This window comes from Trachurus japonicus, chromosome 11 (assembly GCF_045865225.1).
Source record: "Trachurus japonicus isolate A0001 chromosome 11, Traja_1.0".
Taxonomy (NCBI): domain Eukaryota; kingdom Metazoa; phylum Chordata; class Actinopteri; order Carangiformes; family Carangidae; genus Trachurus; species Trachurus japonicus.
Window position 1 is genome coordinate 26,738,033 of NC_140917.1, and position 17,060 is coordinate 26,755,092.

At 43.3% G+C, this 17,060-nt stretch overlaps 1 protein-coding gene across 2 annotated transcripts; it reads left to right on the forward strand.

Moving 5' to 3' along the window:
- Window positions 1-2,468: 2,468 nt before the first annotated feature.
- casd1 (CAS1 domain sialic acid O acetyltransferase 1) lies at window positions 2,469-17,060 on the forward strand. 2 transcript variants are annotated; one of them, XM_085792062.1, is made up of 19 exons: window positions 2,470-2,757; window positions 4,354-4,450; window positions 4,724-4,844; window positions 5,729-5,773; window positions 5,869-5,931; window positions 6,071-6,115; window positions 6,224-6,347; window positions 6,819-7,033; window positions 7,175-7,594; window positions 7,863-7,952; window positions 8,067-8,186; window positions 8,865-9,021; window positions 9,204-9,283; window positions 9,680-9,781; window positions 9,951-10,091; window positions 10,847-10,924; window positions 11,362-11,454; window positions 11,634-12,262; window positions 16,470-17,060. In XM_085792062.1, exons 1-18 carry the CDS (start codon window positions 2,493-2,495, stop codon window positions 11,901-11,903), a joined length of 2,526 nt encoding a protein of 841 aa, XP_085648188.1. In that variant the 5' UTR covers window positions 2,470-2,492; the 3' UTR covers window positions 11,904-12,262; window positions 16,470-17,060. The 2 variants fall into 2 exon arrangements, with proteins under 2 accessions (XP_085648189.1, XP_085648188.1); XM_085792063.1 differs by lacking the exons at window positions 8,067-8,186; window positions 16,470-17,060 and having other exon boundaries at window positions 2,469-2,757; window positions 11,634-12,124.

Below are 17,060 nucleotides of genomic sequence, written 5' to 3' on the forward strand. Positions count from 1 at the left end.
TCCCTGGATCCAAGATGTGTGTCTAGGATCTGTGGGTATGCAGTGTTTTAAGCATAAACAAGAGACTGGACTTTAGATGGTACAGACATCAGGTTAAGCAAACTGTATATTTTTGACTTTAAACTGGAATCATAAAGCAAAAAATACATTTTGTATAATGTATGAAATCTTTTCCAGAAGCACTAATGAAAATTAACAAGGTGCTTCAACTACAAAAGTATAATTTTGAAAAAATTTCATGTGACATAATATTTCACAATATTTCTGTTATTTTTTCCTTTTTTTATTCAACGACTATAGTGGAGCTATAGTTGCAAACTTTTATAGGACTGTCTAAAATATCATGAAGCTTTATTGCAGATTAAAATACCAAACCACATGGTGAGATTAAAGGATAAGTAGTAGCCTAGCCTATGGATGGTGAGATTAACAGATTGTTAGGTGGCCCCAAAAGCAAAAATGTGTTGTTGATTCCCTTTTTTTCCCCTTGATTCTATGCACAAGACTCCAGAGACCAAATAGGCCTGTACCTCTGCTGGAGAACAATTCTGTCCAAGGTTTCAATACTGCACTGAATTCATCTTTATAGATCATGCTGACTACAAAGACCACAAAGACATATGACCCACCTCAGATTATATTGCACTTTGAATTACTGAACTTTTAGGGCAACTGTGAAAGACGTTCTCCCCCCCTGCTGTTAATTCAACTTTTACCAAAGTCAGGATGAACAAGTTATATTAGCTCTACCTTAACTAAAATCCTGTTTTTATGTTTCAGTTTAACATCTTTCACAAAAAGTAAGAACATTTGCATGTGTACATACACTTACATGCGGCTGTGGCTCAGGAGGTAGAGCGGGTCGTCCACCAACCGGAAGGTCGGTGGTTCGATTCCAGGCTCCTCCAGTCAACATGTCGAAGTGTCCTTGGGCAAGACACTGAACCCCCCCCGATGTGTCCATCGGGGTATGAATGTGTGTGAATGCTTAGTTTCCTGCACTATACAGTGCTGTATGAATGTGTGTGAAAGGGTGAATGTGACCATTACATTGTAAAGCGCTTTGAGTGGTCCAAGAGACTAGAAAAGCGCTATATAAGTGCAAGTCCATTTACCATTTACACATTATAAATAATCAAATTAGAATAAACATAACATAACCTTATAAAGTGCTTCACGTTCAGTATCCTTTCCAACCTCTGTTGGTAGGCAGTTTGAACTGCATCTTCTAATGTAGGCCATACTGACCCCACTAGACCTTGGTACAGCTCTCAGTTGGTTTTTGGTTTTAAATCCAATTTGCAAAATTTGAAAATGATGACACTAAAGTTGACAAATAGATTTTTTTTTTTGTCTCAAATTAAATCACTGACTTGGATATCAGTTTATTCTCAGCATGCTGAGAATAAAGACTGACTGTATAAAACCCTGTCCAGATCTTCCTGCTTCTTGATTGAGATCAACATCTTTATCCCTGAACTTTACGTCTATGATTTTGACCTGTCCAATAGCATGTATCTGCAGAACCGGAGAGCAGGTCCAAGCAACAAGGGGCGGGGAAAGAACAGTGTAGACCAGTAGACCAGTAGACCAGTAGACCAGTAGTAGGCTACTACGACTGGACCAGTTGCCTACAAAACAGCATAGTCCAGACCAGTATTGGCCAGTAGACCAAACCTATAGACCAATCGCCCAGTAGAGACCAGTCTAGTATAGCCTACAAGACCTCTTATAGTCTATGATACAGACCATACACACATAGTGGTCGGTACTGGTCTGGTCGGTAGGCCTACTGGTCTATAGACCAGTACTGACCAGTAAAGACCAAATTCTGTCTTTCCCTGCTCCTTGTTGGCAACAGTAGCTGTAGGACCCACAGCAAGCATGGATGTTGTCTTATAACAGATAGCCTAGTAACCTGTAGGACCTGTTCTGCAGATAGGCCTATGCCCTAGGCTACTCAACCTGGTACAGTACACTGACTTTACAAACAATGCCCAATCAGAATGTGCCAGGGCAGATGTCAAAACACGGATGTTTACCGTCGCGCTTGTTCCCAGAAAAGGATGTGAATGGGATTTTTGCATTGCGTTTTGGATTAGGCCTATGTCAGAAAATAAACTCTGTGGCTAACACAAGTTTATGATAGCCTACTTAGAAGTTTTGTTCAGCGAGATAATCTTCACATATGGACACCTTTAATACCTAAATGCGATCGCCAGAAGTAAAAAACTAACTTTAACATTCAACGGACTACTACACGGAGGCCAGTAACATCAGTAAGTGAAGGCTGGACTTTGCACGCAAACAGATCATACTGTAGGCCTACTTAAAAAAAAGTTATCTACTCTGTTGTTGGTTTCCCTAGGCGACCTGTGGACCTGCCTTCAGCAAAAGCAAATACGAAAATTAAAACAAAAGAAAAAAGAAGAAGAAGAAGAAATCCATCCTTTTTCTTTTCTTTTTTTTGTCTACAGTTGCTTTGAGCAGTGATGGAGAAGGAGGAGGTGGTGTCGCATGAGGCAGACGGGGCAGGTGGTGCACCGGGAGGAGCGCCGCCGCCGCCGCCGCCACTGCCGCTGATGCTGGACCGCACAGCTGCTTGTTGTCATGGAGGAGCAAAGATGGCGGTCCTGGCCTATAGCCTGGGCAAACGCGAAATAAATCAACATTTCACCATTAAAAATGCCAAATTAATATCGCTAGCGTTAGTTATCCTTCTCCTCGTGTTCCACACTGCATCGCGGTATCATGGAGGTAAGTGTTGTTCCGTTATTTTAACTTACATCGATGCAGACAGGGAGACACTTGACACAAGCTACCGCTAACGTTAGCCAGCTAGCTGCGCTGCTCAGTGCTTCTCTCAGCGGCTCGGTGCAAAGCTCGTTTATCCACTGGTGATTTTCAAAAGGGTGACACATACAGGCTGTGACTGACTTAACACGAAGCAGATAGACCGTCACCGTAGACTTTATTGACTAACGGGAAAAGCGTGAACTTCAGTCAGCTTTATCCGACTGGCTAGCCGAGTCAAGCTAACACTGCAGTTAGCTGTGTTTACATGCTCCTGTCAGCACACGCTTCAAGACGTGTGGAGAGTGATGAACAATTGCCCTAATTAAGGATTTTATTATCATGGGGCAAAGTCAGTTAAAGTAGTTCGTCAGTGAGTAGTTAACTTAGTCCAGTCCGTTACCTTGCCAAATGAAATGCTTGAGTAATACGAACATTTTTACTCGATCTTATCTCGGTCTCAGTCGAGCTGGACTCTGTTTTTCTTCATGAAGACCAGGCAAGACCACAGCTGCAGTGACATCTTTTTTTTTTTTTTTAACTGCAATTGTTTCTTCTGTCACTCGCTCACTTTGGTTTATGAAATGTAATTGAATTACTTAACGATAATTTAAATTGTTTATATGCATATGAAAACTTGGGTGCACCGGTGTCAAAAGTGGGAGACTTTAACAGGCTCTGTGCTGTGTTCTTCTGTTCAATCCAAACTTCGTTTCAATTATATATGGTGTAGATTTTATATGAAATCTTTTTTTTTCTTCTTTTTAGCTGTGAGGAATGATGCAAATATCAAGCCACATGATTATTATGAGAACTGGCACTGAAAACACTACAGTAATGGTCTTGACCGTGAATATCCACCGAGCTTGTCTAGTATGTGTTGTTACAGTTGAACAGTATGGTAGCAGCCTGATTTCTGTCTCAGGTCTATAGTGAGTTTGTTTGGCTTTTGGAGGAAACATGAGGAGACAGAAACACAAACTGGACTGGGCACTTGTGTTCAGGTGTAAAGCATTTGATCTCATTTTTTGCATACCCCACACTCCACAGACAGAGACTGACAGTGATGGCATAGAGCCCAGAATTTGACTTTAAAGAAAAATATTAGCATGGCATACATCCACCTCACAGCTGGGTCGCATACAGTGGACTTTGTTTATGAAAATGGATAGGAACCAGAGACCTCTGTGTACACACTGAGAGCAGCTGCCTTGGCTGGCGATGACACTGAAATGCCCACGTCTGTCGCCAGTCTGCCGATCCTTCATGTTCGCCTGTTTCTATGGAGTGATTCAGTTGTAGATGACTCTATTCATTTTGCACACAAATGAATAGCTGGAGAGATTTATGGTTGGGCTAAATTACTGATGACTTCATTTTATATTATGGCCCCCAGCAGAGCTCTGCATTGTATCCTAGTCTTTTGACGGCACTGAATGAAAAGCCATGGTGCTATTGAGACAGCAAGTTGCAGTCATAGCTACAGGGAAACTGTGGGTGAAAGCGAGATTAGTGCTTTTGTTTGGTCTTACTGGTAGATTCTCTGTGTCTTGCCTCCAGGTGGGGACTCATGTGAATGGCTGCTGTCCAGAGGACGTTACTTGGGGGAGAATGTATGGCAGCCTTATGGCTGTATGATGCACAAATACAAAAGCAAGTGAGTCACACTAACTGTATACGGTTACTGTTATGTTTGAGATAAAGATTTAAATGTGTAGTAGTGATGGATGAGATGTGTGTGTCTATGTCTTTCTGTCTGTAAGAGTGGATGGGTGATTCATGAGCCAAATATCAATTTGAAAAGATCACATGGTCAGACATTGTGTAATAACATCAGTGCACTAAACCGCCTAGCTCTTTAATTATTGCCATCTGCAGTTGTTAAAATGCACAATTTTCAGATGCCTCACCATCATTTTTTGTTTTACAGTGAAGCCAAAACATGCCTTTCTGAAAAGCGGGTTGCCTTTGTCGGTGATTCACGGATCAGGCAGCTATTTTACTCCTTCATCAAAATTATTGACCCTGAGCGAAGAGAAGAAGGAAACAAGGTGATGATGAGAAACAGTGCTATGTATTTTAGTCAGGATATGTTTTACAGCAGAAAGGTGGGACAAATAAAGATGAAGGTGCACAGTATGCAAATATACAAATCTACATTTCTGAAGCACAACTAGGTGCAAAAAAAAAAAAGAAGAAAATGGTTAGATACCGTCGGTTATTCCGCCATGTCTGCTTATGTTTCTTGAGCTTTCTGACCTGATCAAAACAAGTAACTTACCATAATCCATAACATATAGCCTGCAGCTGTATCCTCACAGATCCACCTAAAAATACTTTCAGAAGAGCAGACAGAAAGGTGGAGCGGTCTGTATCAGTCACAACAGCTTGACAAGCCACGCAGGGCTGCTTGTGTGTTCTGATAGAAACATTTGTCTTGTATTCTGCTCTGATTGAGGACTTGAATAGTGTCTGACAGGGAATTATTTAAAACAGTCCTCTTTTTTGGGGGGGGGGGGGTTTGCAATACGCTGCTCTTATTATTTACAAGAATGCACCCTAAAAAATGTAAGCCTAGGCAATCATTCAATGCATGCACGCATTGCTTAATCTGAAAATATTCTATTTGTGATAAATTTTACTTGCTGTTCTTAAGCCTGGCACTAAAGCTCAAGCTAGGGAGTAAGTGAGAAATGGCCGCAATGATTTCCAGACTTCCTGAAAGAGGTGAAGAATAAGCAAAAATATGCTGCAACAAATATATAATAGCAAGTGGTTTGCACAGAAACTCAAACATAAACTGATCCTGCACTGGCATGCATGGCAATTATGCAGCATTCTGAACTATTTTGGTCTGATCTTGAGTTGGGAAAAACAGGAACAATATCTGCCTCACAGACTTTCTCTCTTGTCTGTCCCCATGTAATGTCTGAAGCATGAGGACATTTCCTTTGAAGAAGAGAGTTCTGCTGTGAATGTGGTGAGCTATTTCTGGATGTGTTTTTTATCTCTTCTCCTCAGTCTGTCAAAACACTGTGATAACAGTTAAAATATCCCTCTCCTCTTTGTGTTCAGGACTTCCTGTGGTATCCAGAGGCAAATAATTCTATGAAAGAGCGTTTGACATCATGGACACATGTGAGTTTTGGATGTTGTGTTCTGTTATTAGCAAATTGGGAACATTGTTAATCAAAGAAGTTTCATAGACTTGACATTGTCACAGCGGTTTTGGGCAGGGATTTGCTGTTCTGACTGCAGCTTCTCTTATCTGTGACAGGAAGCTTCAACTAAGCCAGATGTTGTCATCCTTGGAGCTGCCACAGTAAGCTGTTTAAACCAGTGCTTAGCGTTGTGTTTGCAATTTTGTGACGGACAAAAGCAAGGTGTTGGCTGAGGTACATCAATCTTAACTCCCTCTGTTTATCTACAGTGGTCCATCAAGTTGCACAGTGGCAGCATTGAGACCCTCCATCAGTACAAAGTCAACCTGAGCGCCATTGCGGTGCATCTAGAGAGGCTGGCGGACCATGGAGAGGTCTACTGGGTGCTGCAAGGTAAATTCAGGCTCTAGTAGAGGATCCAAGATGGGAGTAGTTTATCATAGGTCATCTCAGTCAGGGCGTTAAAGCAGCTTACTGCCGTTTCCCCCCTTTACAGTGATTAATCTGTCATGTGATTACTGCTTTCAAGTCAAATGGGATTACCATTAGACGTCTGGATGGTTCAGAGCTTTGACTGTGAAGTGTTCCCGTAATCAATTTCACTAAAGATGGTCAAATACCACAAAGTGGTGTGTTATTTGTAATTAACTACACTATATCTTATTATCCATATATTAATTTGTTAATCACTGACATTAAATGCAATAAAAAAAAATGAAGCTGGCTGGGATCTTGTGGGTATTTAGATGCTATAGTGTTTATTGTGAGTATTTTCATGCGTGATTGCCTATATTCTCATATACACCATCTCAACTTTACCTTTTTTCACATTTCACACAACACATTCACACTTCCACCCAACAGACCCAGTAAACGAGGAAGTGTTGAGTGGGAACAGGAAGATGATCACCAACCAGCAGCTGGAGCTGTACAATGAAGCAGCAGCAGACGTGCTCAACAGCAGCAAGCGCAACGGCAGGTCGCGGGTCAAACTGTTGGCCGCGTCCCGTCAGGCGGCACTGGAAACCATCACCCAGTCGGACGACGGCTTGCACCTGCCCGAGAGCACCAGGAACGTGGTAGGCAGGGTTTCTGTTAATCTTAGCGCATTCATTGGCAAATATATTGTCCTGTTCAATACGGCAGCACAGCTGTTGTATTTTTTAAATTTGGAATATTACTCACATCCTCCTCATCATCCTGTGTAATTGTCCTGTCAGGGTGCCATGGTCCTCATGAACTCTGTGTGCAACAAGCTACTAAGGCCCATAGATGGTTCCTGCTGCCAAACATTACCACCCCCCAACTTCCTCCAGAAACTGTCAGCATGTTTCTTCCTGGGCTCGGCGCTGGTCTTCCTGGTCCTCCACGTCCTTGGCAACAACCGCCACCGCCGACCTGTGCCCCCTGATGTGGAGAGCCTGGAGGAGAAGAAGCCAGCGACTGCAGCTGTCCCCTTGGGTCCAAAAGCGCCCTTCCAGGCGCTCTGCAGAATGGGCATCATCATGGGCTATTTTTACCTTTGTGACAGAGCAGATGTGTTCATGAAAGAGCAAAAGTTCTACACACACTCCACGTTCTTCATCCCTCTCATCTATATATTCGTCCTGGGATTGTTTTACAGTGAGAACAGCAAGGAGGTAAGACAGGGCAGAACTCACTCTCATTTCAATATTAATCAAGTTTTTCCAAAATTTAAATTTTGTTTTTGCCTGCCTCATGCACATCCTTGTGTGTGTTTCACTGTATGCAAAAACATTACAAAGGTGTCTTTACCTTTTTTGGTTGGAAACAGTGAAAATCTCTGACCCGCAGCTTATTACCCTGGCTGTCTGTTTGGATGGACTTACTTTGATTAAAGTTTGCAAAGTCATATTTGTTTCATGGTTTGACTTTCCCTCTGCACAGACCAAATTACTCAACCGAGAGCAGACAGATGAGTGGAAAGGCTGGATGCAGCTTGTCATCCTCATCTATCACATATCTGGTGCCAGCGCTGTGAGTTCTACATCTTTCCCTTTCACATGCAATTGGGAGTAACCTGCTTGGACGAAGTGTTTTATTAATATTTGATATAAAAACCCAAATTGACTTTTTTTTTTCCTCCCACAGTTCATTCCAGTGTACATGCACGTGCGGGTGCTGGTGGCAGCATATCTTTTTCAGACTGGCTATGGACACTTTTCGTTTTTCTGGCTCAAAGGGGACTTTGGACTGTATAGAGTGTGCCAGGTGAGGGTGAAGACAGTTATACTTAAACCAGCCTCTTGCCATGACTATGGCATGATATTTGTGGTACTTTGGAATGAATTACAGTGGAAATCGCTTATAGTGATCACGCTTATCGTGAACAAACACTTATATAGATAGAAAAGCTTGTGACAAAACATTCCCTTCACAAATGCTGTTAAAATATTCTCTTTTAGTTATGAAGTTGTCTGCTTACAGTGCTCAAGTAGTTTTTGGCGTATTAGACTACAAAGGCGCGTTTCCACTGCAGGAACTTCGGGGTAATTTTACGGGGCTGGGGCCGTTGGTGCGTGTCTCCACTGCAGGAACCTCCCCTACAGGGCCGCTTACAGGAACTTTTACAGGGCCGAAGGAAGTCCCTGCCTGGGGGTAGGTACTCAGATCGGCCCTGAAGAAGTCCCAGTGGGGCTTGAGATTTACTCCGTGCTGATATGTCAGACTCGAAGCAGGATGTGACGCTAAGAGAAAGCCACAAAATAAGCTGCATTTTTAAAACCCAAATTTACTAAAAACTCCTGCAGTGGAAACGCAGCACAAGTTGTCATATATTAGGTTCTCTTCTAACCTGTTAGTTCAGTATTTGGAGCCACTTTGGGCCACCTTTGGGGTATGATGCTATGATTTAATTTGGTATGGGTTTTATGTTTTTTTCTATGCCAGGTGCTTTTCCGTCTAAACTTCCTGGTCTTGGTGCTGTGTGTGGTGATGGACAGGCCCTATCAGTTCTATTATTTTGTCCCACTGGTCACCTTCTGGTTTGTTGTCATCTACGCTACACTGGCCATGTGGCCTCAGATCCTGCAGAAGAAAGCCAACAGTAGGTGTCGGAGAACTGATGAAAGTTGAAGAAGCTGTTGCTGAATTTGATTCCCTCATTTGAATCATAGTAATCAAATCATAGTCATTGTACACCATGAATATGAAACTGCTCCCAATTTTCAGCGGCAGGGTCTCATTTAGAGAACAGTTTCACAAACGACTGTCTTGTTCTCTGAACAGGTAGTGGCATATGGCACCTTGGAGTCCTGGCAAAGTTACTGGGCCTCCTCTTGTTCATATGCTTCTTTGCCTTTTCACAGGTGGGTGAATTTTATTTTATCAACAATGTCTGTAACTCAACTTTAGTCAGAGTTGGTAAAACTCAATATTATATCATATACTACAGGTTTTATATTGGCTTTCATGTGACAGGCGCATTTGTTGACGTGTCGGTATTATTGCTTTACAGTGCAATTTGATAGTTAAATTCTTTCCAATCTAAGAATGTTGTATTTGATCACATTTTTGTAGCCTAAATGAGCCTGCAGTTAAATTCTGAATGGGTAGTCAGTGTAGTGTAGACACAAATTGTAAGACTCTACTTTGAGAACCTCTGAATGACACTATCATGTTTTGTTTTTTTTCACTCAAACTCATGTTTTGGTCGTCGTTTGAGATCCCATGTAATATTCATGTTTTGGCCTTGTGACTTCCAGGGTTTCTTTGAGAGCATTTTCTCCATGTGGCCCATCTCCAAACTCTTTGAGCTGAACGGAAGCATCCACGAGTGGTGGTTCAGATGGAAGCTGGACCGATTTGTAAGTCAAATGCGATTCGCTCCACATGCACCCGCGTCTAGTATCTGCTGCATGAACACGTTTTCTGAAATGTCACATGTGGCACAGTACTTCAGAAGCTTTTTCAAGTACAGCCTAATCTACTAAACTTGCTATAAAATCATTTTCATGTGTTAATGCTCTTTTGCAGGCGGTGATACACGGCATGTTATTTGCCTTCATTTACCTGGTGCTGCAGAAACGCCAGGTGCTGTCAGAGGGAAAGGGAGAAGCTCTCTTCTCTGTCAGGATTTCCAACCTGCTCCTCCTCTTCTCCGTCGTCTCCTTCATAGTAAGTAGTAACCAATTGTAGTTGATAAACAATGTACTCGCTTGCAACAGCAGCTTGGGAGAGAGTGGTTACACAGTCATGGGTGTGCTGTGTACCTAGATAAATGCCACGCCTAGTAACGGCCTTGACAACCAATTGTCTGTTCTTTATCTTCTAAATGATGTTCTTATGTAAGACTGGCCACATGTTGAGAAAGATACACACAGGGTTTCCCGCAGCGCTTTCCTGTTAAGGCGGCCGCCTTAACAACAAAGAGCTGCCGCCTAAACTAACGTCTTAAAAAAAAAAAAATGTAGCGATATTCGCCGCCACCGCCCCCCCCCCGTCGTACGATGGCCGCATCCTCTCACACACATACACACCACAGAGAAGCACGCATGCATAACAGCAGCGCGTGTTGAAAGCGAAACTTAATACGGCACGGCGCGGTGCGTCCCCCCCCCCCGTCAACAGATCCGCGCCACCCCCTACCCCCGCTCGACAGGTCAGACACCACCTTAACTAACAAATTTTCTGGGGGAAACACTGTACACAGAATGTAGTGTGTGACAACAAACTCATCTCTAGTGGATAACGCCCATTGGGTGGCTGTTCCTTAGCACTGAGGCAGCTCCCTGTTCCTTTCTGACTCCACTCAAGCAGTGGGAGATCACAGGAACAAAGACTTAAAAAACTAAATCACTCCATTCATCTTTGCTACATCTGAAAATAAACACTGTTTCCCATGTTGTCTTTTTTTTCTCCCATCACTCTAGACTTACTCGATATGGGCCAGCAGTTGCAAAACCAAAACAGAGTGCAATGAGATGCATCCTTACATCTCTGTGGTCCAGGTACAATAATTAACTCTTTGCCTTTCCTCTTGTTTTGTGTATTTATTGTCATGAGGTCATGTGCTGTATAATCCCAATCTTAATGCTTCTTGTTCATCTTTATCGTTTGGCTTTTGTTTATGAGTGTCAGTATTGTTTTATAGTTGTAATCTCTTTGGATTTGCCTTGAGATGTCATTACCATAATTGCATGATAATATGTGTGTGATATCGAGGGAGTTTCCCCCTTGTAGGAGCTAAAGATAGCACAGGCCTTATCTAGAGCTGATCTTCACTGGAGCATTGTTTAAAGTAGTGCAGTAGATAAGGTCACTGTCAGTGTAGCTGAGCATTCCTCCTCCGAAGGGGTGGAGATTGCATACCCTATCATACTACACCCAGTGTGTCTTCATGCTTTAACTCTTAGAAATGTCAAAGTTGTCTCTTTTTTTTCTACAGATTTTGGCCTTCATTCTCATCAGGAACATTCCTGGCTACGCCCGCTCCATATATAGCTCATTCTTTGCATGGTTTGGCAAGATCTCCTTGGAGGTGAGTTAAAAATATGATAAAAAAAACTTTATTTATGTGGCTCTTTATAAAGCTTATTATATAAGTGTTTTGCAGAAGGTTCCATACTTTATAAAGATGAGGAAACTGTGAAAAAATGGGATAAAATTAGCATAAGTTTTGCTACCCGTCATTGAACATGCTTTGTTTTTCTTGTCCAGCTGTTCATATGCCAGTACCACATCTGGCTGGCTGCAGACACCAAGGGAATTTTGGTTCTGATTCCAGGGAACCCGTCACTAAATATCATGGTCAGCACCTTCATCTTTGTTTGTGTGGCTCATGAGATTTCCCTCATCACCAATGACTTGGCCCAGGTGGTCATCCCCAAAGACAGCGTGGCTCTGCTTAAGAGACTGGGGGCAGTGGGGCTCCTCAGTCTGATTGTACTGCTGCTTGCCAGGGGCAGCCAGCATACACCCGGCGCCTGATGAACTCCTCTTTGTGGGAGGGGGCATAAAAGACTTGCTAAGCCTGTGCTGAGATTGAAGCAAGGTACAGACCCAAGCAAGGAGCAGGCCCCGGGGGGTTGGGGGCTACTTGTGACCACAGGCGACAACGAGCAACCCACAGGAGATCACCACTGGCCCCGTCTGAGCAGAGTCTGTACTTTTTGACTGCTGTGAAAGTCACACACTGAAGAAAAGAAAAATGCCCAGAAAAGAGGGGGGGGGGAGGGGCATTGCTCCTTTTTTTAGGTGCAAATTGCAAGAGGAAAAAAAAAGAACAATAACACTCAAAACGTTTACATTATCTGGATTCAACATAGGAGAAACTTTGAGATGTGTTAGTCCATGGGCCAGACCAGATGTCGGTACTACTCAAGGTGGCAAAGGTTGCTTATCATTTTTGAAAACATCCATGTCTGTGGATGAAATTTTGTTATGATAACCCTTCCTGAGTCACAGCTAAATTAGAGTTATCAGCTGTTGAAATTAATTTCTCCCTTGGAAAAAATGCATTTTAGACACTGGTACATATCTTGGTTTAGACTCAAGTTCAGGATATTTATCAGTGCTTTAAAATATTGTGTCATTTTAAAGGGGACACTCTAAGCTTTCATTCAAGCCCTTTTGTAAATAATAATAATAATTTAAAAAAAGTGAGCTGTCAACAGTAGCCATATAAGTGGGTGCCACTCCCACCGGATACCAAAATGGCTACCACCATGAGGGAACAAATCACAAAACCAAGGTTAATTCACTTACACATACACACACGCAACACTGCAAGTGACCAAACACAAAAATCGAGTACAGCCACAAACCAAAGTGTCACACAAAGTTGCTATATTTCAACAGCAACACGAAAGATCCAAACAAAAGTGAACTGCCACTGCGATGACACAAAATGGACACCAAGCAGCCTGCAACCACATCCTCAAAGACTGTGGTAAATGCAATTAACCAGCAGATACTGACCTTGTTACTCACAAAGTCAACTCCAACACTAAAGCCGTTTTCCCACTAAAATTAGCAGGTCGACGCAGGTTTTTTAAACGCGGGTCGACCCGCTAACAATCGGCATTTGGCCCCTTTCCCATTGACCAAAATGAGCCAAACCAGTCGCCCCGCTCTCATCCGTGGTGCAACAAACACTGTGTCATGCCACAGCCACGAGTGTGAGGTCTGTCCGCCGAGGCAGACCTGCTGGCTGACCTGAGCACCAGGGCCGCGGAGGACAGCGAGTCTGCTGCGGCCGTATATAGGCTATATTATGACGGACGTCCGCGGCACAACACTCATGCAAAAACAAAGCAGAGAAGCATCAGCGCACCTGCACTAATGCTGCCTGTTTACAATGGGTGGGGCCAGCGCAAAGCAAAAGTGCAGATGACTGTACCTTAGTCCAGCGTTTCTCAAACTTTTTTCAGTCAGGGCACCTTTCAAAAGTGAATAAAATCTCAGGGCACCCCTGTGTAAAATGTAATTCAAAATGACACTGCATAGCCTATATGTAGGCTAAATGTCCTGTTTATTTAGATGGGACAGTATTATTTAACAGAGCATAATACAAACTGTAAATGCAGGGTGCACAGGTGCCTCTGTAGCCTACATATGCACACACACGCACACGCACACAATAATCCGCAATGTGAGAGGAAGAGAGAAAGGTCCGCGCAGCGCAGGCACGCGCTCAAATGAACATCCACCGGCGTCTCCGCTCCATTCTGACTCCGTTATGAACAATCAGAGAGTGTTTTTATACATCAAACGCACCGGAGTCGGAACAGAGCGGACACAGATCACCGGAGAGAGGAGGGGGTGTGACTCGTGATGTGTGCCTGTCTGTACGACGCATTTTTTTCATAGCGTCCTGTGTCCGGTGGACACACTGCTCTGAGTACCCGTGACCAACGGAGCGGTCTCTCTCTCTCTCTCTCTGAACACTGCAGAAACGAGCCGCCTCACGTCCGAGCCGCTTGATAAGTGCGGCACTGTTCCAAAAGTTGATTATTTCAACTCTGAGCGCTCTGAGCGCCGCGACAAAAAAAAAAAGAGAAGCCCCGAGAGCTTTTTTTCCCGCCGAGGGCGGGCTAAAAGGGCGTCCGGTGGACACGGCCCCTTTGCATATATGTAAAAAGAATGTATTCTATGAAATGTCAGAAGTGGTAATTTTTTTCACGGCACCCCTGACGCAGTCAGACGGCACCCCAGGGTGCCGCGGCACCCACTTTGAGAAAGGCTGCCTTAGTCAATACTCATCTTGCCAGAAAGAAGAATGTTGTTTGAGTCCTTGCACGCATGTCACAACAGGAAAGACAGACCGTCAGCAGCTGGACTGGCTCCAACATCCTGATTCGAGATGAGATTGTCATTATCCCCAACAATGTAGGCTACCTACCTACTTACCATCAATGCTCCAGCAACACAAATGTCTACTGTCAATGAGGTGCTTAACCAGTCACTGACAGTCATGCAACACTTAAGACTGAAAAAGATTGTCTGTGTCTTTGATCAAGCCCTTTATTCAAAGGCAGTTGAAATCACATGGGATCACAGTGACAAGTTTCAACAGATAATTGTCAGGCTTGGGGTATTCCACACCATCTGCAAGTTGCTGGGAATCATAGTAAAGCGTTTTCAAGATGCTGGGCTCCGAGATCTCTGCATTGAATCTGGTGTAATTGCAGGAGGTTCTGTTGCTGGTGTTATGGATGGTCGCAAGTACAACAGGGCACTGCGATTACACAAGCTTATGTATGAGGCGTGCATGCAACTGACATGGAATGGTTTTTTGTCCTGGTTGAAAGTAACTTTCCTGAATGACATGGTTCACCTGGGTGAGACACTGAAGACACTTGACAACCTTGGGAAAGACATCTCACAAGCTGCTTTGAAGGAGGTCCTTGTGACAAGCTCTTGTTCACGCATCACAGAGCTTTTTGAAGCTACTGCGAGTTTCTCAGGAAAGGCAATGGCAGTCTCTCAGCATTCTGGATGTCCTATTTGGACATGGTTGAAATCTTGTTGGGGCTCATTTGAGCATCCAGAGAGGGAGATTGGATGCTACATCTGGCAAGCATTCGAGCAATGATCCCTTGGTGCTTTGCATACGACAGAATTAATTATGCACGATACCTTCCCTACTACTATGCCCAGATGTCTCAGCTGCCAAGCACACACCCAGATGTGTACACAGAATTCATGGAAGGACGGTTCTCAGTTCAACTAGGATCCGCCAATCCCTTTGGCCGTATCCCTGTTGATCAAGCTATTGAAGAAAAAGTAAACAAAGACATTCAGACAGCAGGAGGGACAAAGGGATTCAGCTTGAAGCCAGGAGCTGTGACGATTACCTAAAAGCCAAGTACAGGAGCATGTACCTCAGTCATCTGAGAGAACTGATAGGCCAAGGCAGTTCCAAGCTGTCCCATCCTGATCTACAAGGTCCAAGGATCAAATGTGATGAAAATGATCTCCAAGTCTCTAAAAAAGACTCTAATTGACCTGATGGAGAGTACCAGGCTCAATCCTATGGTCCTTAAAACCATCGATCTGGTTAGCCTATCCACGGGCACCATTGCTCCACCTGATGTGACAGGGAGCTCATGAGATAGGAGAAGAGGCCTACCAGGTATTCAAATAAACGATTAGAAGAAGCGCCACCATTAAAATTCCATGACCAAATGACTACGAATAGTTTGAAAGCATTCTTCAATATCAGCATAAAAAGAACTCATAGAAAGAAAGCCCAGGAGGTGGTTCTTAAGGCTGATAGAAATCTGTTCAGGAAGGTGAATATGAGGGATGTCCTTGCTCACCCACTAGGCCCGTTGCCATGTTTTAGTTTTTTTAGTTTTAGTTGGTCACTAGCAAATCCCGATGGGTCCTTATGAAAAACAAACAAGGCTGCACTCGCCGGAGAGCTTGGAAAGAATGTGTTTCCTGCAGAACACATCACAACCCCATCTACCTGCATCATTGATGGGATGAGCCTGGTCCAGAAAATGAACGGCGACAACAAAACCTTTGCACAGGTGGCAGAGACGCCCTTGCCTCGGGTTCTCCAGGAAGCAGCACCAAGTGAGAGGATTGATGTTGTTTTTGATGTATACTGCCAGACTTCGATCAAAGATGCTGAATGAGTGAACCGGGGTGCAGGCAGGACACTCTAGTACAAGAACCTTGCAGGGGGACACCATGTAAAAATTCCTTTGCAGTCCCTCCAACAAGACCAGTCCCATCATATTTCTGGTGGAAGAGTGGAATAATTATTCACAAAAGGGCTTGAATGAAAGCTTAGAGTGTCCACTTTGAAATGATACCACAATATTTTTAAGCACTGATATCCTGAACTTGAGTGTAAACCAAGATATGTACCAGCGTCTAAAATGCATTTTTTTCCAAGGGAGAGGTTAACTTCAACAGGTGATAACTCTAATTTAGCTGTGACTCAGGAAGGGTTACCATATCATCTATAGACATGGATATTTTCAAAAGTTATAAGTAACTTTTGCCACCCTGAGTGGTACCTCTGGCCCATTGACTATGGAGTTGTATTTTAAACTACAAGAGGTCCTATCATTTCAAGGCCTTGTGCTTGCTGTGTGAATTTTTGCAGCGCTGCTTTCTATTTAGCCAAACACACAAGTACACCACTTCCTGTCATTGCTTCGGTCTGGAAGGGATCACTGGACACACACTCCGTCCACATGGCAGAAGCAGCTGAAGGTATTTTCACTCAGGTGGATCCATAACCTACATATTCAGATATCTACTCTTTTATGATGACATGTTCAATTGTGCTGCAGTTTATTATCAGCATTACTTTGTACAGTATTTCTGGTGACTCTAAGACTGCGATAGATATCTAAATATGCAAAATATGGACCAGCAACTAGTTTGGGTGATCAAAAAACTGACAAAACTGAACTTTTTTAAAAAAGAAAATGGAGTGCAATTTGTCAAGATGTTGGAATATCCCTCAACATATTTTTGCTAATGTTTTTGTGAGTAATTTAAAAAAGAAGAAAAAAAAAAGATTGCCTTGTGCTGAAAGGTACCGTGGTCACCTGCTGTAGCTCTGAAATTCTATGTGATATGTACAGTATTTAATGATTTAAATTAAGCTTATATTTTATACAA